This window comes from Macrobrachium rosenbergii, chromosome 46 (genome assembly GCF_040412425.1).
Source record: "Macrobrachium rosenbergii isolate ZJJX-2024 chromosome 46, ASM4041242v1, whole genome shotgun sequence".
NCBI classification, from domain to species: domain Eukaryota; kingdom Metazoa; phylum Arthropoda; class Malacostraca; order Decapoda; family Palaemonidae; genus Macrobrachium; species Macrobrachium rosenbergii.
Genome location: NC_089786.1, coordinates 48,588,662 through 48,610,490, shown reverse-complemented (window position 1 = coordinate 48,610,490; position 21,829 = coordinate 48,588,662). Strand labels below are relative to the sequence as shown.

General features: G+C 40.8%; 1 protein-coding gene across 7 annotated transcripts in view; it reads right to left on the bottom strand.

Moving 5' to 3' along the window:
• Positions 1–1,135: 1,135 nt before the first annotated feature.
• LOC136830294 (uncharacterized) overlaps positions 1,136–21,829 on the bottom strand; it is a 30,107-nt gene continuing 9,413 nt past the window's right edge. The window contains exons 1-4 of one of the 7 annotated variants that reach the window (XR_010850630.1): positions 17,761–17,867; positions 8,254–8,485; positions 6,943–7,135; positions 1,136–5,699 (exon numbers count right to left, since the gene is read on the bottom strand). Coding sequence is in view for 2 of the 7 variants with exons in the window: in XM_067089692.1 (XP_066945793.1) it covers positions 20,151–21,030 (880 nt within the window). In the remaining 5 variants the exon portion in view is untranslated. Of the gene's footprint in view, positions 5,700–6,942; positions 7,136–8,186; positions 8,486–17,760; positions 17,868–20,018; positions 21,031–21,829 lie in introns of those variants that run through there. The other 6 variants (XR_010850631.1, XR_010850629.1, XR_010850633.1 and 3 more) reach the window with 6 other exon arrangements.

Genomic DNA, 21,829 nt, shown 5'->3' with positions numbered 1-21,829 from the left:
AATCAAAGTGTTTAATTATAAACGCAGGTAAACGTTTACTGGATACTGAAGGTTGTATTTGAAATAGGCGTACATTCTTTGGTGAATTTTGTATTACTGTAGTTCGAATGTTACGCTGTTTATCCAAATCGTTGCTCTCAAAGAAGAATGTGAGACCTATATCTACTTTTGTAGGCTTCTGGTCATTCTATCTTCATAAACTGGACTTTGAGTCTAGGTCTATGCATAACATTATGAAAACTGGGTTATATAACAAAACTAAATTGACCTTTGACGTTCTGTAAAAACATCTTATAAAGAGGAAACTTTACCGTTTATGATATTGTTTCTTAAGAACTATTATAGTCTTGTTTTAAACATACTTTTTATGTACAGTAGACCTATTCTTACAAGTCATAATGTTAAGTAGGAAGCATTTTGACTGTTCTTTAAAGGGATTACAAAACAGCTTTGCAAGAAGTGGTCTTAGATCACTGAAATGATTTTAAAAAATCAAAGTCTTTATTCCATTTGTTCCTTATGGCAGTCTCTTATGAGGCAGATTTGATCTTAAGTTAGTTAAGTAGAACTTGGGAAATACGACTTTTGATTAAGTTAAAAGTTGTGACACAAATTTTTTTAGTCCTTTTGTGTCCAAGATTATTTTTTGTTCTGTTGTTTAAACATCATTGTGAATTTTAGCCAAGTAATACCTTTGCAAGTAAGGAAGCAAAATGAAAGTAACATTGTCTCAAGTAATAAATCTCGACTTTCAAAGATAAATGACTTTTTATAGACCTATTTTTGTCTGAGTTAAGCCAGCTGGGAAGTGTTCAAGTGGCAAAGCTTCCAGTGACTAAACACTTATCAAGTACTAATTAAAAATTTCCACTTAAGAGAAAACTGAAAACTAAACACTTAGGTCCACCTTAAAGAGTTACTCTGGGACTTTTTGGGACTTCTATAGAAGGTCCTCTGGTCTACAGGGCTGAATGAAGGGCTCCTTAGTGCCAGCATAATCAGTTTTATGAGGTCAGCCCCTATTTTGGGGGGGGACACTGAAATTATTGGTGAAAAAAAGTTTGAAAAATAATTTTCTTATTTCTGTAATATTTCATGTATGTATGTTTTTGGCTTCATGGAAAGTAAAAGAATGTTTTGAAGTTCGAGTTTTTTATTGGTCTTGCTTTTATATACATTTTCTTCACAGAGCACAACAATGGAAATCTCATATAATACTTGATTACAGTATGTAATGTAATATATAATTACAGCATAGTAAATACAGCCTACATAACAGTTACATGCTGAAAAATGTTCTTACATAAAGTCTTCTACCATACTACAAAATATGATGCTGTAAGCTTATTATTAAATTGTAATTTAGCCATTTAAAACCAAATTTGTGGATTACAGTACTAACCCACAGTTCCAAGATGACATCTCTCTTCTGAGTGAATAATTTATCCACACAGAGAACGGAAGTCTTGAAACTGTAAATTATACTATAACCCTGAAACTTTCAAGTTCTAGTTACAAATTTTATTACAGTTACAAAGTATTTGACTGTAAAAACACCCAGTTTTGAAGTACATAACTTTTTTTTATTTTACATGTTAAATATCTGAAGTATGTTTTTTTATATAAAAATTGCAAAATTACTTGAAACTGAACATGGAATACAAAATTAACCTCAGAAAACCTTTTTATAGCAAAATTAAACTTACCTTTAAAAAATTAAATATCTTAGAAAAATTGTTCATCTACATAGAAACATTTACCAAATTTGTCTAAGTAACAACATTTTAGTCTAAATTTTTGGTCAAAAACTAAACCTTTCTGGTCTCTTATACAGAAATTTCACATTGCCTTAGTCTTTACTAAAATTTTGAGTGATTTGAGAAGAAATTGCTCATTTGAACTACAAAATGGTGCCTGTTTACAAAGGTTTTAAACCAACATCGTCTATACCAGCTTCTTCACAAGGCTCAACAAGGAAATAGTTCTCTATAGGCACTCAAGTGCTTCAATTTTCATGTCTACTACTAATTATAAAAGCAATTTTCCATGGTTTTCTTTAATGATTCTACTAAAGTTATGAGCTGAACACTTTATACACATATACTGAAATCATTATGAATCTGAATTCTAACAATTGAATAACTGAATGTGTCGAGATTCTATAAAGTTGGAAGAAATAAATTTTAAAACCTGTCAACAAAAATGAGCAACATTTTGACAAAAAGTGAACTGTCAAGTTTATATGACTTTCCAAACTTGAATCGAGTTAAGTTTTGACGAGGCAAGTGGGGGGGAATTTGGAATGCAATACTTAAACTATCAATGGACAATGTTGGTAGTCATTTTCAAAAGCTTTTTCTTTGTACATTTCTGCCTGACTGACAGAATTTTCATTTAGACTGAATTTACCACCAACTTGAAGGTTAAACAGATAGAATATTTCAAGACAATTTTTCTAAACTTTAGGCTCAAAGATGTTACTTACACATTTTGGTGTGTGTGTGTGTGTGTGTGTGTGTGTGTGTGTGTGTGTGTGTGTGTGTGTGTGTGTGTGAGAGAGAGAGAGAGAGAGAGAGAGAGAGAGAGAAGAGGAGAGAGATTTCGGACAATTTTTCTAAATACCTTAGGCTCAAAGACCTATTTACACTGGTTGGAGAGAGAGAGAGAGAGAGCACACTGCAGTTAGCATACACACTGACCTTAAATGTGGCTTTCATGTATACAACACTTTTCAATAAATATTCTTAAAAATGAGATTCTTCATAAAAATGGTACTATTTCAAAAGTTTTGAGCAATTTCTCCTCAACGTTTACAGAACACATCAAGGGTATTTGTGCATATTTTGACTTTTCACAGATTCTTCACAAAACATGGAAGCTATCAAGCAGAGTCTATCCTTTATCAAACTTTTTTTAAATTACATAAATCCTGATTATAAAACATCAGTTCTTGAGGATTCAAAAACATATCTTTTGCAACTTTCTGCCACAAGGTCAGTTTGAAGTTTTAGATGTTTCTGTGGGTTTAAAAATGCATTGACACATGGCACCCAATGGTCTGAACTAGCCAAAACGAAGGGGAATTTGAAAACAAAAGGCGCAACAAAACACCAAGAGAATATAACATGCCCGTTGATCAGTGTTGTCCGAAAAATTTACACTTCTGGACACTCAGATTAACCCAAGAGTTTTATTAGTCAATGAAGTAAAACTCCAAGTTTTGTTCTTGTCTGAAGACTATATTTGTAGATTTTACTTCTTCAGTGAAGTGATAATTCAAATGTTTTGTCCAACAAGTAAAAATAAAAGCTTTACTGTACTTTTGAATGAAGTAATAAGGATAAAAGTTTTACTCTTCAATGAAGCAAAAAAGAGGAAGTCTTACTCTTAAATGAAATAACAAGAGAGTATCTTACTCTTCAATGAAGGAAAAGATAAGTTTTACTCTTCAATGAAGTACAAAAAGTGTCTTACTCTTCAATGAAGCACAGTCTTACTCTTCAGTGAAGTGAAAAAGATAAAATCAGGTCTTGTTCTTCAACAACCTGAAAATTTGAGACAAAGCAGAGTAGAAGAAACTAAGATACCCAGTTACTAAGAGAAAAAACAGGCTGGCTGTAGAGCAAAAATCTGAAAGCAACACACCTTAGAGCCCAGGGGCCTGCTGCAAAGAAGTAATTCAGTCGTCTAAGGTCTGTGTAAAGCATACTGCAAAATGTAATCACTAAATAGCACCCATTTTTTGGCGGATATAAAGACTTCTAACAAGGGTAAAGTATATGATAAGAAATCCAGAGCCTTATGAAAGAGGGAAAAAAAGTGTTAACGAACCAAAATTGTTGGCCATCAACTTCTTGTTCACATTACAACTGTGACAACTTAACCCCATGTGATAAGTCTTCATGTTGAAACATCAAGGAAAAAATGTTTAAACTACCTTACATATACACATGGCACCTAAGGACAAAAGATATAAAAAAAAAATAAGAGCTTAAAACACACACACTGACTTAATGCCAGTTAACACGTATTTAACTTAAAACAGCAAAACAACAGACTGATATTTCAACACAATATCACAGGTAAAACCCACAAGAAACATGAGCCATTTGTGGACAGACGGACGATTAGTATCAAGTACAGCACATGCAAGCTGCATGTGTGTCTAAATAAAAGAAAATAAAGTTTTACAACAAATAGTGACTGTAAAGAATAAACAGACTTCAACATGGATCTGAAAAACACAACCAGAGAAAATATTGTGAATTATTTTTGATCTTAGTTTAACCATACCACTGAGTTAACAAGAGAGAAAGTAGAACGAAAAATAGTGAAAAGCAGTTTAAAATCAATTAATCCAAAGGCACGAACGATAGACAAATTAGTGAAAGAGTTTGTACTAAATGACCGATGGACAACTGGAAATTAAAATGGAACGACAAAATAAAAAGATACATCCAAAGGTTATTCAAACAAAATGTAAAGGAAAAAAAGTGAACCCAAGTTGTATATGAAACAACACAAGTGGTTCCATGTAGCAATTACATTTGATCTACAATCATCAGTGACACAGTTTTACATTTTCTGCCACCTTTTAGTATCTTCTTTCCACTAGTTGAATGGCATAGCCAACTATTTCTATCTTGCAATTAAAAATATTTGAAACAGTTTCCTCACTCCCATGTAAACCTCATTACAGGTAGCTCCTACGCACATTCCCTCATTTAATAACATTAACTACATCGAAAAGCAGAAATAGCAACTAACTGGAGAAGGTAGGGAGATGGCATGCATCCCTAAACTGTAAATTAGACCTCATACAAATATTGACTTGCAACTGCTGTGCTGCAACAAATAACTCAAGACATCAGCTTCCAAAGTTTGTTGCCTTGAATCCTTCTCTCTCTAAACATACAGGAATGCCATTACATCTACATTCTCAATATCTGATTAATGCCATAGTCTCATGTCTCCTTGACTTAACAAAAGTCAGCAGTATGTTTGGTTGAAGGACAAAAGGCTTTGCTATCACACTGAAACGATCTCTGGATAGCACAACACATTTAATGAATAAGTCTTTCTACTGGTACCAAGATAGCAAAGTGAAGACTGCTGTTTCTTCTTCCATAGATGAGTTTTTCCCAAGTGGTGGTAAGACAATCAGTTAACCTTCTATAATTCTTGCAAGAATTGAACAATGACATACTGGATACTGTGTTCAAGCAAAAATTGTCCTTGAACAGACTAAACTACCATTATAAATTAGCTCTTTAGTAGCCATGAAAACCTAATACCCAATATCACACTGTTATGAAATTTAGGTTAAATACCTGGATATAATGTTAACCTGAAACACTGAACTAACTGATAACTGATATTGAGCTGATGAGAATTATAGGTAAACTGTATTCTGAAACATATCTGTACGAAACCTTAAAGTTTAACTAGTGACAGGAGATAAGATTACAATCTCTATGTGCCAAAGTACGTCTCTCTCCAGCATTACTGTTAACGGGACCATTTTTTTTTACTTCATCTCTATCACTGACAACCTTTAATGTTTGTGAATAACCTGTGAAATATAATACATTCTGGCACTTTATATAAATACACTCTATAAAAACGTAGTCATCTCTCTTCTTTCTTGTCAATTCAAAGTATGTGAATGGTGCCTGACTTGCTGGGTTCATGCTCGCAGGCTGGAAAGATAATAAAGAAGTTAATGGCCTCAGGTGCCAGTGAGTTCTTTAGGGCTACAAAGTATTAAGATCAAAGACAGTTGCAAACAGGCCTCAAGCAACCTATACCTGAGTCCTGTTACTGACAGGGTCGCAGACTGAACTATGTCTGTAATCTTTTGTTTAGGGTATCTGGATAAAATTCTATTCAGTCACAGCTACAGTATATGTTAAAAGTAATTTGTAATATATATATGGAATATAGAATTTTGGCCAAGAGGCCAAGTGCTGGGGTGGCCGGTAATAAAGTCACAGGAAAAAAAAGTCACAACTTTGGCTAAGAAAAAAGTTACATTAATTTATGGAAGACAGAGAATAGGAACAGAGGTACAGTAAAAGGAATGAAAGGGGTTGCAGCTAGGGGCTGAAGGGATGCTGCAAAGACCCTTAAGTAATGCCAACAGTGCACCACCTGAGGTGCACTGATGGCACTAAATTAGATTATACTGTAATGCAAATATCACATCAAAAAATATGTGGCAATATTTCAACAAGCAAAATACAATAAATGGTTCTGTATCTTTATTATTATCATTATTATTACTGCCACTTGGACCTGGTTGTAAAATTTATATGAGCATTTCAACTTTTTCACATAATCTGGTAAAATTCCCTACCACCAACACTGTCCTAACCATCTCTATTCATCTTCAATACACTCAAAGTACTTCCCTAGTAGGCTCAATTTTTCTCAGAAAAAGAGCCATTTACTGTTCTTAAGTGAATTTGTTATGGTACTTGTCAAAAACCAAACCATTTAATAAAATACATTAGAACTGAGCCATAATTACTGGAAAATGCGAGAAAATTTAACTGGTTTTACAGTACTTCAAAAATTTCATAATACCAAGATCTTTCCCATAAAAGTTATGAATAATATCAAGAGTTGCTTCCCTAGCTTATTTTACTATTGTAAATAAAGTTATTCTATCAAAACTAATTAACTTTTTAAGAATATTCTACATGCTTTTGGCATTGATATTATTATTCAGAAGATAGACCTCTATTCATAGGGAACAAGCCAACAGGGCCCACTGACTTCAAATTCAAGCTTTGAAAGAATAGTGTTCATTTAAAACAAGTTACAGAAGATAATAGGAAATATAAGTTTCAAATTTCACTGTTAATATCACTATCTTCATTCTGTCCTAGGCCCAGGTCCAAAACTTTAAATTGCATCAATTATAAGTTCTGTCATACAAACCTCTAAATCTCTTATTGTGTCTTGAACTGAGTAGCCATTCTATTCTGCCCAAATCGGACATTTCACTTCTGCAAGCAGGCACATTCTATGTTCATGAAACACCTACATTTGTGAAAGCCGCAAAACTTTTTTGGATCCGTTTCTTCTAAAGTTGTCAGTCATTTCAATCCAGCGGTTGCATGTTGTGGACGCCCTAAAATGACGAGAAGAAAGGTTAATTAAATTATGGAAAATCAAGGTCTTTTGATTACACGGTGACAAAGTATGAATACAATCAGCTTCAACCTAGCCTAAAGGATCCTAAACAGAGGTCTCTGTTACAAATAGGGACACAGATGTAGGCATTTATGAAGGGTACCTTTCTATAATTCCTTTCAATCTCTACAATAGTAACTGTTTGGTCTTCACTGTAAATTTCACTAAAAATAAAAGCTTTTGTAATGCAAAATAAATTATCATTATTACCATTATTATTATTACCCCATCAAGACTTGCTATGAACAGAAAAAGGTACCATTATTTGAAGCCAACCTCTTTCAAAGAAAGAGGAATAACATTAAAAAAGAAGTACCTGGGACTGGCTAGAACCTTGTTATGACTTTACATAATATCCCAAAATCTGAGAACACTTAAATCTGAGAGAACTTCTGGATTTAAGAATAAAAATTAATAATTTATTACTCTATAAATGTGAAAAAGAAAAATTTCTCTTTGCAGTCATTTTCTAACATAATGACTGGCTACTATAGCAAACTGGCCAAAATCAAAATATATTAACTTCACATAGGCTTCATTTAGAACACTAAAGTATATCTAAGCTTGCTACCAAACTTCAAGGACATTAAAATGACTGACTTGCATATACTGTACACTATGAAGGGTATATCAGATATAATTCAGGAAATACAAAGTGACTCGGGAATGGAATATCAAATTTAGCCCAAAAGCCCAGCGCTGGGGTCTATGACATCATTCAGTACTGAAAAGCAAATTCAGAGTAAGGAGGTCTGAAAGGTGTAACAGAGGGAAAACCCCACAGTTGCACTATGAGACTGTTAGGATGGGGGAGGATACTACGATGGAAGGAGGAGACTGTGAATGGAGGTACAATAAAAGGAACAAAAGGGGTCTCAGGTAGGGGCCGAAGGGACGCTGCAAAGAACCTCAAGTTATGCCTACAGTGAACCAAGTGAGGTGCACTGATGGCACTATACCCCCTTACCACACAGACATTTTTCACTTACTTCATTTGTGATTACAAGGACAAAGTTCCAAGTCACCATCCTTCAATTGGCCTTCTTGAATATTTACCTTTTCCTTTGTCATAAACAAGGCTTCCCTGGCATATCTTCATGCTTTCGTTACTTCTCCAGCAGTGGTAATTTTGGTGAATTTCTCCTCCAAATACTTTTCCCATACTTGAAGTATCTGTTTTTGTTAAGTTCCACGAGTAATAAATAGTATTCTGCCTGCTTTGCTAGCCACCAGAATACCTCAGATTGGTAGTTCTCTTGTTTCACTCAAAATGTTCTGTAGCAGAAACCTGGAAAGGTAAAATCTCAATGAAGAAAGCAAAACTTACTCAAATCTGAAATGACATAGCTTAAACCTTCCATTAATGAATCAAGATACAGTTTTCCTACAAACCTCCTGACCTCTTGCAGTGCAGTATGAAATACAGTATACGACACACCAATATCACAATTTTTGAAAGTAAATTGTATTTTTCCTAACTATACAAAACTGAGGTCCTTTACATTAGGAATTACTTTCAGCGTAGGCTGGAAACGGCTGTTAACCTCTTGAGCAAGGTGGTTAGGCAGTAACTACCGCCAGGTAGGAAGGAAAACCCGCCTGCCTGGATGTAAACATTCCAGTTTGCCTTTCGGTCCAGGTTCAGATTGAGGGGTGGCTTAAGGCAGGCATAATATGTAATGTAAAGGACCTCAGGTTTGTATAGTTAGGAAAAATACAATTTACTTTCAAAAACTGTGATTTGTTCCGACACGATATACAAACTGTCAGTCCTTTATATTAAGACTCACTGGTTGGAGGGAGGAATCTGATTGAGTTTCCTGAATTGACTGGAGTTCTGCACACCTGGCCTACTCCTCCTGGTTGAAAGAGCGAGGAGTACCGTGCCTCTGACATATGATCAGAGTGTAGGAACTGCAAGATCAAATGTCAGATACTGGACCTTTTCACATGAGTGAAGAAACGTAACTCCTACGAAATAGGCTGGAAGGATCTAGAGTTGGAGGCAGTAAGGAAAAGCCGAGATAGGGTTCCCTTATTGCCAGTCTCTCCTTCCTCCCCTTGCTGGAGGAAGGAGTGGAACTGCTTCTATGATTCTACAAGAAAAATAGAATGGGTGCTCAATGTGTAGTCTTACCGCATCAGCACCAGATCCAGCAGCTATTGGTTCGAGTCCTATTCTCATCCCGAAGGAGAAGAAGTTGGAGGGTGGAGAAGGAGGAGAAGAGAGGCCAGTCACTCTCGGAATCCTTCTCACTTCCAGAACCAACACCTTAGGCGAGATGCTATTCGTCCTCTTGAAGGAGCCGGGTAAGACAACACAACTTGTTGAGCAGCCACCACAGGGCCAAGGAAAAAAGGTTCCAGGGCCTGTGGGCAAGACCACAGGAAGACAAGAGTGTGGTCTGTGAGACCACGTCTTGCTTCCAGACCGACAGAAACTTCCAGAATGCGAGGGATGGACCAAGCCATCGACTTCGTGAGCTCTCAGGTGAAAGGTACAGGTATTGTCGCAGTCAGCTGCTGAGTACCTCCTTTGATCGCTTCATGAAGTCAGGAGGAAGATGTGTCCTTAGACACTTCTTCCTTGGGAGAGAGAGTACTAGCGAAAACGTTGACAACATCCAGGTTAGGAATGTCAAGCCTTTCGGAAAGTACCACAGCTCCCTAACAGGACAAAGTAACAAATGATCTGGATCATCGACACAAAGTCCAAGGAGGAGGGGAACAAGGAGGACTTGAACCCAACAGTGGATGCCAATGGATTCGGAGTCCACCTACAACATCTGAGGAGTCAAGGTACAATCCCCATCCCTGTTCTTCCATCTTCTACGCCAAGGCAGGAGTAAGATGAGAGATGGTCCTAAGAGCGCACATCTCTATCCAATGACTCTCGTAAGGGCGCGTGCAGAGCACGGACAGGAACCTTAAACGAGAGTCACATGCCACCCAGGGAACAGTTCCCTGGGACAGCACGACCGAAGAAGCTTCTCATCTGTAGCTAACTCTCGACTGAGGAGATGAAGGCTACTTCAGATAGAAGACTAGGTCGCAAGGGCCTATGTTCTTCACAAATGAAAGGGAGAGAAGCAACCTCGGCTAAGAAGACGAGGAAGTCCAGACTTGAAGAGCGACTCTGACCTGAGAAGAAGTTCTGTCAACGACACCCACCAGCGAAGAAGGATCCAGTCCCTGGGACAGTGTTGCAGAGGACTTCAAGGGATATCCAGCTATATTCGTTGCCGGTGGCGAGAAAGCCTGTGCTTGCAAGGAAAGCTGGAAGGTTCCCCAGCCCTGAACACACAGGGATGTACTGCCTCAAGAACCGCTTCTTGTGTAGCTGCTACAGGAGGTTGGGTCAAGCAGAACTCTTCTCGATGCCTCGGCTACCAGGTTGGATGAAGGCGAAGTCTTCAAGTATTTGTTTGTAACTCGGGGTGAGCAATGCTTGTGAACCCCTACCGAAACAGACAAATACGGAGGGAAAAAACATAGATATTGAATTTTTCCCCAAAAAGACAGCATGCCTCACCGTAGCGGCCCCTGGTCTGGTATGAAGGAGCGAGAAAAACTACCGACTTGTTGTGCAAGGAGGCAACAGAAGGACGGTAGGGATTTCTCAGCCGAGCAGTCTCGGCATGAATCTTCGTGAAGAAAAGAGTGAACAGCATGTTCCGTCCCGATCACTCAAACCCGTGGCCAGGCTCACCTACCAACACATCCCCACTGGGAATGCATCTGGTTAATTGAGCTGTCAAGTGTGCAACAGAACACTCGAGTACCTGTAAATGTCGACAGAAGAAACAGGAGGAAAAAACGATTACCTCTTGTTTGTCGACAAATGCCATTACTGTGGCTTTGTTGTTCAACGAAACCAGTGAGTGTCACAAAACTCATCCTGAATTCTCGGACGGCCAAAAGGTTGCCCTGAGCCTTGGACGGTGATGAGAAGGTACTAATCATCTCGGTCACACACCTTCAAGACAAGGTCTCACCAGTGTGCGCCTATTCCTCAATCAGTGAATCCATAAGTAGACACAAGATGTGAGGGGAATATACAAGCATATTTGAAGGTTCCTTCAATCAAGCATTAGCCTAACTCTTTCCTCATACTCGAAGAGGAAAGAAGGATGGAGGAATGGAAGCAGACTTCCATTCTCCACCATGGGGAAGCTTCTGCAAGATGACAGGGTACCGAGACAATTAGCTCTAGCCGGGCTGGCATTTCCCGAACTGGGAGCATGGGAGAGGATGCGGGATGGAAGTTCAATGAAAAGAATTGCCGAGACCTAAGGGAAATGGATACATCTCCTGAAGGAATCCATTCCCAGGTCTCGTCAATGTCGCTGCCAGCTCCAGAGACTCGATAAGTATCATTTCATCCAGGCATCAGCAGTAGAAGAACTTCTTTCTGGTCAATACTTCTTTTTGTTCTTCCCTTCTTCCCTCCTCCCATACGAGAAAGAGGGTGGAAAGAGACACAGTTATGTGCTCTTTCCTAGAACGGAAGAGGAGGACTGTGTGTTCTGCAATCTTCTTCCGAAGCCTGGGACTTCTTAGCTAAGGAGTTAAGGGGGGGAGCTGGCTTGAACTCAAGGTCGAGTTGAGATGACTAAGACCCCAAGGTCTTGGCCGTTGTCCAAAGGACAAGGCAGAACCAAGTAAAGGGGATCTTCGTGCTGATTCGCCGGTGCAAAGTTCTCTGAAAACGCGAGGGTGATCGCAACTTGAAGAGGAAGGCCCTTGCTGTTTCCGAAACGTGAAACTCCTGTACCTCTCCCCTTGGAAGGAGACCTTGACAGATCCCATGAAACCCTCCTCGGCTACCTGGTTATACTACGAAAGAATCGGGGGACCAGCACCCAAAGCACGCCAGGCAGCCAAACTCCAAAGATAAGTTCATCGGAGCTCTCTCTGTCCGTCTCGCACCACCTGGAACAACCAAGAGAAGAGAACAGGTGAGGAGAAAGAGTACCCCTACCCATCCTGCCAGTAAGATAAGCAGGAGAGGTGGACCGTGAGCGATAATCAATCGAAGGAGATTACTGCCACACGGGGGAAGAAGAGCGCTTGTGCCATGGTAAAGCACTTTCCTGGGAAGAGCAAAAAGTTCACTCGAACATAGCCGAGAACCCGAATCGGAAAAAACCAAGTAGGGCCGAGCCGAGCCGCACCAAACCGAGCCGATCACGTGAACGCAATCCAGCTGTTTGGTATGCGGTGGGCTGGGCAGCAGGCGGGGCGAGCCGAGCCAAGCCAAGCCAGTCTCAGAAGCGCGACCAAGGGCTGGACGGGGCGAGCAAGCCAAGCGAGCCAGTCTCGAAAGTGTGACCAGGGCCTGAACCAAGCGGATCGCGCAAACACAATCGGATCTGGACTGGGCAGAACTCATCTGCTGTGAACTATTGCTAGTTTCCCGAGCTCTAAACTCCTTCGGGGCCGAGGCCCCTCGAGAAGAAAGTTCAAAGGGGAATTCTGTGTCTGCTACCCTGCATGCTTGAACCCTTAGGTTCAAGACACAAGTATGAAACCCGGCCAAGCAAACAAAGCAGCTGGCAGGAAGTATCGAGACACCTGGCATCTTGGCACCCAGACTCCTGGCGTCTCGGCACCCAGACACCTGGGTGTCTCGGCACTTTCTCTCGTCAGGAGAGTGCTCGTGATTCATAGAATTCGAGCTACCCACAAGACTCCCAAAAATCGGGAGCGGCTGCTTTCAGTGTCCTAAGAGATCGAAAGAGCCAGGCACAGAACCAGTCTTAGACGCAGATTTCCAAGACTGGCAATGAGGGCGTGGCCTTGAGAGGCTGTGCTCTCGCGGCCCCCAAAATGCCAGACCCCACAGAAGAATGTGAATCAGTTCCCGTTTGAGGGCGGGAAGAGCCAACAAGAGAAACTTGTCTCCCGGAAGAGAGTCAGTCCCTTAGAAGTCCCGCAGGACTCCCGAAGGGTATCTCTTCCCTGCTTCTTCTGGTGTTTGAACCAATAGGATCGAGACACCAGGCTGGGAACCCGACCGAGCACTGGCAAGCACTCAGGGAGCGCTTGTGGTGCTGGCAGGAAGAGCTGAGACACCTGGGTGCCCCGGCCCTTTCTCTTGCACTGCCCCCGAACTGGGCCGAGGAAATACTCTCTAGACCAGTTCGGGATACTCGATATTCCATAGAATCTTGAGCACTCGGAGCAGCTTGCGAACGAGCGTTAGAGGAAGAACCTCTAGGACTGGGAACGGGATCACAAACTGAGGTCTGCGCACCCACAGCTCCCAAAACACAAAACCCAGGGGTATGCGAATCGGTTTCCTAACCCAAAGGTCGGGAAGAGCCAACGAAAGACCCACTGCCTCCTCGGAAGGAGGCAGTCTCTAGACGTCCAAGGGCATCAAGGGGAAGAAGCAGCCTTCCTCTCCTTTGGCTGACGGAGGACTGTCCGATTCCCGGGACCCCCTTGGACCTCGGGAGAGGAAGGGAAGAGGCAGCAGAAGACGAAATCGAAGATATGATGAAGAAGATGGCAGCTACTTCCACAAGGCGGCGCTAGGTCAATTCGTCCCGGGTGGAACGCCGGTCAATTCGTCCCTGCCAATTCGTCGCCAATTCAATTTGTCGTTGAACAATTTGTCCCCAAGTTAACTCGTCGTTGGGCATTTTGTCTCCAATGAAGACACTAGGTTGTTTGTTTTTTCTTATTATTTTCCTGTTTTGGACAGTTGAAAACAAAAGGTTTTTTACTTAGATCGGGTTATTTCTAAAGAATACACCCATCCAACAACATGGCTACCTGCAAGATTTTAACGTCTGAGAAAGGAAAAAACAAAGTGGTGGATCAAGAGAATTATATATATACTAAGAATAAGGAAAGTGCTGATAGACTGAAGATCTACTGGAGGTGTGAAAATCGTGCATGCAAGGCGAGACTTCATACTGATGAAAACTATACAGAGATTAAGAAGATTGGTATCCACAATCACGCTTCAACTGCCGCAGAGGTAAATCGAGGACTGCGGTCTCAAATATTAAAGAAAAATCAATTTCATCTCGTGACGCACCTCGCTCAATAATTGCTGGTGAAGTTGAAAAGTTAAACAGAATGTGCTTTATCACAAATTCCTCGGTTGGAACAACTCGGTAAGTATATCAGACGTTGGAGGCAAGCAGATGTTAATTATCCCGCAACCCCACAAACAAATGTTGGGTTCTCCATTCCAAGTGAATATTCTCGCTTTAGACACTAATGAAATTTTTTACAGTATGATAGTGGAATCGAAGATTCAAGCAGAATTCTGATATTTGCAAGTGATGAAGCGCTGAGACATTTAAAAGTGTACAAGAATTGGTGCAGATGGAACATTTAAATGCTGTTCTAGTATATTTTTCAATTATATATAGTGCACGTACAGATCGATATTTTTAAGTGTACCACACGATTGTTCATGACTGCTATCAAACAAAAGCCAAAACACATATAATAGACTTTATGCCAAAATAAGTGAATTGCTGCAGGAAGGCCCAGATTGCATGACTATGGATTCAAAAAAGCAGCCCATAATGGATTTCTTGAATCGTTTCCTGCGTCAAATTTATCATGCTGCTTGTTTCATTTAGGCAAAATGTGTACAAGCATATCGTTCAAGAAGGAATGAAAAGCAGATATCACCAAGATGACAGTTTTAGTCTTAAAATCCACTGTTTTGTTGCCCTTGCCTTCTTGCCGGTAGATGATGTTGTCGATGGCTACGAGGAACTTGTAGATGATGATGATATTCCACAATCGGTAGTTTCCTATTTTGAGAATAATTACATAGGACCCCTTAGAGGAGGAGGAGAAAGGAGGCGACGTCTTGAACCACCATATCCATTAACTATTTGGAATGTTTGGGATAGATGCATGTCGGGGATTGCTAGGACTACAAATAGTTTAGAAGCTTACCACAGTGCACTAAAAGACAGTGAATATGAGTCATCCAAATATTTGGAAGCTCATCGATGTTTTGAAAAGTGAGGAAAGGTTTGCTAGTGCCAAACTGCAGAAATTTATTCAAGGAGATGATCCAAGGCAAAAGAAAAAATACAGAGACATGAACTTGCGTATAAAAAATGTCATGGAGAAATATGATCCCAACCAAAAAATTACCTTTTTGAAAGCAATCGCACATAATCTTAAATTTTAGAAATTAAATGCTTAACCAATCTTTTTTTAGAATTTTATTGTAACTTTACTTTTTTCATTTTATAGTATCTTGTACGTTAACTATAAATTTAACTGAAAATAAACATTATTTCCACATTTTTTTATTGTATTTATATTGTAACTACCTCCCTTTCCTAAAAAGATACAATACTCGAGCAAAGTTTCTAAAAATTAGTTTTGAACCAAAATTGCCGTTAGACAATTTTAGTAGCTAATGAAGGTCAGAATGAGAATGCGAAAATAAATCATTGAACTTGACTATTTGGCCAATTACAAACGCATTGACTTGGGGACTAATTGGTCAACGGGCGAATTGAATTGGCGACGGAGTTGGCTGGACGGCGAATTGGCGTCGGCGAATTGACTGACGGCCATGAACAGTCGGCGAATTGACCGGATGCCCACAAGGCAACTTCCTTCACTTCCACTCCGACATCTTCTACAGGATGGTGGACACGAAACATCGTAACCTCCAGGCAGTTAGGCAGGAACACAAAGGAAGTGGCCCAGGACACCACTTCCAGGAGAAGTAGCAGGCATGATTAGGACAGCTGATGCAGGAGCTACGGCAGCGGTTCGGAAGGCAGGAGCTACTGCAATGGCCAGGAACGTCACTTTCCACAAGGTGACTTCCTTCACCTTCACGACGACATCTTCTACAGGATGGCGGACATCATAACCTCCGGGGCAGCTGGCAGGAACACAATGGAAGCGGCCCCGGGCACGACCGCCAGAAGCAGCAGGCATGATCAGGACAGCTGATGCAGGAGCTGCGGCAGCGGTTCGGAAGGCAGGAGCTACTGCAACGGCCAGGAACATCACTTCCTCAAGGGGACTTCCTTCACCTTCATGCTGACATCATCTACAGAATGGCGGACATCGTAATCTCCAGGGCAGCTGACAGGAACACAAAGGAAGTGGCCCCGGGCACAACCACCAGGAGAAGCAGCAGGCATGATCAGGACAGCAGATGCAGGAGCTATGGAAGTGATTCGGAAGGCAGGAGCTACTGCAACGACCAGGAACGTCACATGAAAGTCACCAGCAGCGACAGGAACGATCAGGATGGCTGCAGCAGGAGACCAGGAAGAGCTGCCCAGAGACTGTCCTCGAGTTAACAGGAGCATAACACAGAGAACAGCAGGAGTAGATGGACCACAGATATACCAGAGCATTGCCACAGCATACATGAAGACCAGCAATGACAGCGATCTATCCACATCAGCAGGAACAGAGTCGGAACTATCCTGACGTGGAACTGTGTCATCCAGCCAGGTATTGTGGTCGATCCCAAAGCAACACTAAATGAATGTCAGGACTCCTTCATGCGAGATATCCCCTGAGATATCCAGCCAACTACTGCTGTGTCTGCGATGCTCACTGTCAACCTGAAAGAAAAAGCAAAGATGATTAGAGAGGGAAACTCCTCTCGCTACGAGGGGAACTGCCTTATGCAGTGAAAGGAGGTACCCTAGAAGAGGTGGCCCGACCGCTCCCCCCCCTTGCAGTCTTTGCCCGACGAGCGAGCAAAGAGGGCGAAGGAGAGATAAGGAAGAACCTACAAGGATAGAAAAGGACAGAGGGGAGGCTCCCAAGGGCACCATGGAAGGGTAACTTACAGATGACGCCCGCAACCTCCCACCTGCCCTGCAGCCCTCTAAGCACAGGCGGTGAAAACAACACATCAACACAAGTAGGAAGGAAGTAGTCATGCCCTTGTACACAGAGGGCAGGAGCCCAAGAAGGGAAGCGAACTCTTACATCCCGATCAGTGTAGGGGAGCGAAGATATTATGTCCCAATCTAATATTTCTGATTGTACAGGGGAATGCCTTCAGTACTTAAATAAAGGGCTACTGGAAGAGAAGCAATACCACTCAGTTATGCTCCTTAAATACGTCCTTGACCGTCAAACCCAAGGCACAGCACAGGGAATGACGGCTATGCAAGGTTATCACAAGTCATGGGTTTGTATTAATAAACATCAAACACAAGTAATATATACACAAAAATGCTGAAAGATCCCACTGGGAAAAGAGAGCTTAACGACAGTCAGGTGGAGAGATCCAAAACCACGTCTGCAATGCATGACGGCTGAAAGCAAACTGGAATGTTTACATCTGGGCAGGCAGGTATTCCCACCTACCTGGCGGTAGTTACTATACTGCCTAACCACCTTGCTCAAGAGTTTAACAGCTGTTTCCAACCTACGCTGAAAGTAATTCCTAATGTAAAGGACCGACAGTTTGTATATCGTGTCGGAACAATTAACTTTTTTAAAACAGCATAATAATAATAATAATTATCATTATTATTTTAAATAATGGTATGAAAACATAACATTAATAAAGCAGAATGATAATAATAATAATACCTTCATAATGATGATGATCCTCTTGCATGTTTGATGAAGAAGTAACTGATGGTTGCACGACTAATGATGGTAGTAGAAGAGTCTTAATGAATGAAGTGGTGGTGGTGATGATTAATGATGATGATGATGGATGACTTGGGGGGATTATTGGGATGAAGTAGAGGGCCTTGGCTCTGCCCCCACTCCGCCACGATCGTGATCGAGGAGGTCGTTTTCATGCATATCATCGTAACCCCCCCCCGCCCCCACAGACCTCCAACCTTCAACTCATCGCAGGTGTTGCGAGTATCCGTTGAGGGTGGCCTGAACCCCAGATTCATCCAACAAAAATGCATCCTATAAAAAGACATTGTTACCTTCTTTTTGCCGGGGTAATTATCAATCATCCAAAATAGGTACATTCAATAGTTTCTTAATGTTAAGATTACCAAGAAGGTACCTCATGTGTGGGGATTTAGCCCTGGTATAATGACTGGTTACCGTGGGAAATGAATGAATGTGTTCAAGCATTTTGTTAACATCATCATCTGGGATTCTTTTGGGGCAGGGATGGTGGCCATGCAGGGCGCCCCTAAGCATCCCCGCAGCCGATATTGCCTGTAATGCATTATAGACATGTGTCTCAGAAACATCCAAAATGCTCAAAAATCCCTTGAAACACACAACAAACTGTTGATCACCGTAAGATAGCCTGTATTCGTTCATTGTTTTTCTATGCTTTCGCTGTGCGTCAGGGTTTTGTGGAGCACAACGATGCTTCACTGGTTTTTCACTTCCACACTTTTGCAGATGGGCATTCTGCAAGGTGAAGTCACTTAGTTTCCAAAATTCACTATGAAAAATATTCACAATAGGAAGAGTAATCTTGGTAAAACAACCATCGCCACATGGCTGTTCAACACAGCGAGCACGTACAGGTTTCTTTGTGGTCCTAGAAACATACGCTTGGCCACTATTTTGCTTCCTTTTGTGAGCATTAGGAATCCAATCCTTCACATTTCTCACATGTCTACGGCCCCTTGAAGGTCCTGGGCTATCCACAGATTGTTGGTTATCCATAATAATCACAAAATTACAGAGGAATTCCTGAAAAACATGAAGAAGGCACTTTACACAACTGTGTTAAGTTTAGAGGGACAGAATGCAGGGAAGGCTCTGCAGTGACCCGCATGGGACGCTAAAGCGCCGCTGATTGGCCAAGAGAACAGCGAAACAGTAAGGGCGTGCTCCCATTGGCTACTCGCTTCCAACCTGTGAACACTGAGCGAGGTGGTATGGGTGGCGAATACCTCTCACTCATGCTAGATGTGAATAGATAACTTTACTCAAAGTGATTTTCGACTGTTTAGCCGATGTCAGGGAAGGGTTTGCGATGCGTTTTCAAATACTAGAAGGATTGGACAATACAATGCTATGTAAAACTCAAAACTGAGAAAAGTGGTGAATACCCTCCCCTAACCGCCTCGGATGCCCGTCCGTTCGGGGTTAATATGTAGTTTAAAATCTTCATTGTAAAATTTGTCTCAGTTATTTCTGCTTTATCATTTTGATTTCTGAAGTCAAAAGGAAAATGCAAAATTAGTTTCCAAAACACAAACACTAAACTTCTCACATAAAATGATGAATTTTTCTCAGGTATTAACCCAAACTCATCATCTGTGTCCTGTTCTTCATCAAAAGATTCATCAGTCAATACAATCTTGTTCAAATGATACTATTCCTGTATTTTGTGTGCAAAGCTGGCTGCTTCAAGCTCTTGCATAAAAGATGGCAAGATCAAAACCTCCTACAAACACAAGAAATCATATGCATGGGCTGACCGGCGTCAGGGAAGATATCTGCCTCTTAGGCCGGTGTCACACTATGTGGCGTCGCCGCTACGGCGAAACTGTATGCGGTGTCGCATATGGTGATGTCACACACAAACCAATGAGAGATGTCACACTAGTGGGGCGCTGCCATTTCTGCCACACTGCGCCACAACGCCAAATCTGTCCTGTTGCCAGTTCTATGCACGTGGTCACACCAGATGGCTACGCCGCTCCTGGCGCTCCACTGAACCACTTGTTTTTACAAAGATGACTGACGTTGATTTATTCATCCAATGCATTCATGCAAGGTCATCACTTTGGGAAAAGGGTGATAAAGGACATTGTGATAAGAACTCTAGAGAGAAAGCATGGATTGAAATAGGCGAAATAATGTACGAGAAGTGGCCATGTATAGAATCGGCAGAAAGAAACAAGAAAGTTTAAGATAAAATATGTTTATTTCCTATTAAAGGTAATAAAATTCATTATTAACTTTTCATCTTTAATACTGAAATGCTAATATCTAAGCAATCACAATCCAAAACACACAATATAGCCTTAGTAAAAACACACTGTAACCTAATACATGTGATTGTTCTGGAAAGTTACTGCCCCAGGACCCATGAAGTAAGCAGCAAAGTTGTCTCTTATCTCTAACCCTCGCCCACGTGGGAATGGTCCAAAGTCGTCTACATCCTCACAGGGATATGTTTCACTATCTTCAAAGTTTATTCCATCTCTCTTCAGAACAAAATTATGCAGAATGCAGCAAGCTTTCACTATTTCATCAATGAAATCTGGTTGCACTAGAATAGGGGTGTGAAAAATCCTCCACTTGTTCGCCAGAACCGCAAAAGCACACTCCACGCTACGTCTGCATCGTGAAAGTCTATAATTGAAAACTCTTTTTGTTGTATTTAGTTCACGCGATGGATATGGTCGCAAGAGATTAGTAGAAAGTTTAAATGCCTCATCTCCAACCATGACAAATGGTTGGGGATTTGCATTGGTGTTTGGCAAACAACGAGGAGGTGGTAAATTTAAAGTGTTAGAGTACAATTTCTTACCAAGGGGGCTGTCCCGAAACACTGTAGAATCTCCTTCCTTTCCATAAGCACCTACATTAATGGCAACAAAGCGCAGGTTTGCATCTGCAATTGCCATGAGCACCACGGAAAAAAATTTCTTGTAATTAAAGAAATTTGATCTTGCTGCTCGGGGATTAATGCATCTTATATGCTTGCCATCTACCGAACCTACACAGTTAGGAAAGTTGGTTTTCATATAAAATTGATCGGCAATGTCCAGCCACATTTCCTCAGTTGGTTGTGGCATTTCCATATCTTTCAAGTGAGTCCAAATAGCTTGACAGGTTCCCTTGACTATTGCTCCAATAGTAGATCTTCCAATATAGAATTCATGCTTAAGACTTGAGAAACTATTTCCAGTCGACAAATACCTGTAAAAATAATTACAACTGTAAAAACACCAAATATAGGTCTAGGTTTACAGTATCTCCAAAATAAAACACACGCACACACACACACACACACACATATATATATATATATATATAAATATAAACAGTAGATATATACATATTATATATATATATCATATATATTCATATTTATTTATTTATTCTTGCACTATTAAATAATTAATTTTACTGTGTTATTCTTCGCGGTGAAAGAGATGAAGGGGACGTGGCGAAACCTCAGGGACAGGTTTGTGAAACATAAACCAAGGCAAAAGTGGTGATTCTGCAGCCAAAAGGAAGAAATATGTCTTTGCAGACACCCTCAGTTTCCTGCTGCAAACTATGGAAAAATTATATTTTAATAATAAAATAAAGTTTGTTCATACTTACCTGGCAGATATATATATAGCTGTATTCTCCGAAGTCCGACAGAATTTCAAAAAACTCACGGCACACGCAGTGGGGCCAGGTGGTTAGTACCCATTCCCGCCGCTGGGAGGCAGGTATCAGGAACCATTCCCGTTTTCTATTCAGATTTTCTAGTGCCACTGTCTCCTGAGGGGAGGAGGGTGGGCACTATGATTATATATATATCTGCCAGGTAAGTATGAAAAAACTTTATTTTATTATTAAAATATCATTTTGTTCATGAGACTTACCTGTCAGATATATATATAGCTGAATCCCACCATTGGAGGTGGGAAGAGACAGAATAGGATTTAGGAAACAAATATATGTAGGCGATTGACGCCTTGGTTCCTTACCTGTTAGCATAGCT